This window comes from Thermobia domestica, chromosome 11 (assembly GCF_964235325.1).
Source record: "Thermobia domestica chromosome 11, izTheDome1.hap1.1, whole genome shotgun sequence".
In the NCBI taxonomy this organism is placed as follows: domain Eukaryota; kingdom Metazoa; phylum Arthropoda; class Insecta; order Zygentoma; family Lepismatidae; genus Thermobia; species Thermobia domestica.
In genome coordinates, this window is record NC_137464.1 from 89792187 (window position 1) to 89794010 (window position 1824).

General features: G+C 36.6%; 1 protein-coding gene across 1 annotated transcript; it reads left to right on the forward strand.

The window, feature by feature from the left end:
* The first annotated feature begins 1365 nt into the window (after window positions 1–1365).
* Window positions 1366–1824, forward strand: LOC145665204 (protein GVQW3-like). Its single transcript, XM_081732489.1, has one exon. It carries the CDS (start codon window positions 1366–1368, stop codon window positions 1822–1824), a length of 459 nt encoding a protein of 152 aa, XP_081588615.1.

Here is a 1824-nt window from a genome sequence, read left to right on the forward strand (position 1 = left end):
AAAATGATCAATATCAGTGTCGAATCCATGGTTTTCGTGGTCGCTGAGATAAACAGTGACACTTCCGATGCCGTGTCTCGCAACATGAGTGAGGAGTAATAAAGATATATAAAATCATCGCAAATGATCTATATTAGTGCCAAATCCATAGTTTTGGGGATCGTGAGATGAACAGTGACACTTCTGATGCTGTTTGAATCCAAATTCAGACCTGAAAGTTAGGGAGAGGGAAGTATATATATATATATATATATATATATATATATATATATATATATATATATATATATATATATATATATATATATATATATATAACAGTCCTGATCTTGCGCCGAGCGATTACCATCTGTTCCTCCACCTCAAACAACACCTTAGTGGCAACCGTTACAATGATGAAGACGATGTGAAAACAGCAGTGAACTCTTAGTTATCGGAGCAGGCGGCAAGTTTTTATGAAGAGGGTATTTTGAAATTGGTTGAGAGGTATGATAATTGTTTGAACAAAGTTGGCAACTATGTCGAAGAATAGAGTAAAGTATGTACTTTCTGAAACTACATTTACTTTTTTGAAATAACCTTTCTTTGTGTACTTATGTTCAAACGGACCTTAGGCTACTTAAAACACACCTCGTATTATTATTATTATTATTATTATAACAATTGGGTTCACAACAAGGGTCCCATCTTTTTATCTTACATGTGAGGCCCACAAGTGTGCTACGACAATGATGTCCCTTAGTCTGTGTTTGTCTCTCTTTCCATTTCTTGTGGATGTTTGTTGTGGTGCTGTTAGGCTTTTATATTAAACCTTTACATTATGTAACCTTTTTTCTTTTTTACTTTTTTTTTAAAAAAAATGGGAAGAAACAGCTTTCCTCTTATATCTATTTCTTACCATTCATCTTGCTTGAACTGCTTAAGTAAGTTCATTTTGTAACTTTTTATGTTCATTTCCCTCTCTATAATAAAACCGCCATTCTTAACAATTAATTTTCTTCTCGCATTTTTAGTTTGCCATATTGATATATTTGTAAGAAAATTCAGGTTTGGACCAACGCCTTTCTAATTCTCAACCATCCCGATGATCCTGTTTTTGGGTTGCCTACTATTGCACGTAAGGGAGAATTGCAGGTGGTAATGTATTTTTTTAGTCGTTCATACATAAATTTATTAAAGAATGCAATATATAAATAAATAAATACGAGGGTAGGTTGATAAGTTCTCAGCCTACGCAGGTTCAAACAAAGCTATATATAAAAGTTATATACGTTTATGAGGCTTATAACTTGTGAAACTACTGCGCAAAATTTGGTTTGACTAAACCAATTTTAAGTTTGTTTTTTTTTCAGGTCCAAAGTGAGGATGTCAGCCCACGTCCCAGAAATTAGTAAATTTGAACACCGTGCATTCATCAAGTACCTCTTCCTAAAGACACTCTCGCCGAAGGAGATCCACAACGACCTTGTCACAGCATTGGGGGACAAGGCACCATCATATGCCACTGTGAAGAAATGGGCAGCGAACTTCAAACGTAGGCAGTTTGGTCTGGACGATGATCCAAGGTGTGGCAGACCAATTTCAGTGACCTCTCTCGAGATGATTGACGTCATTCACCGGATGATTCTAGATAAACGTCGAATCCCGCTCAAACAGATACAGGACGCATTGGGCATTAGTCATGAACGGGTGTGGAAAGATATCCATGAAGATTTGGATATGAGGAAGGTCGCGGCAAAATTGATTCCGAAACTTTTGAACGCGCCCTCACACAAGGCACGTCTCAAGGTGTCAAATACAGGAACATTCACCTTATTCGCCTGA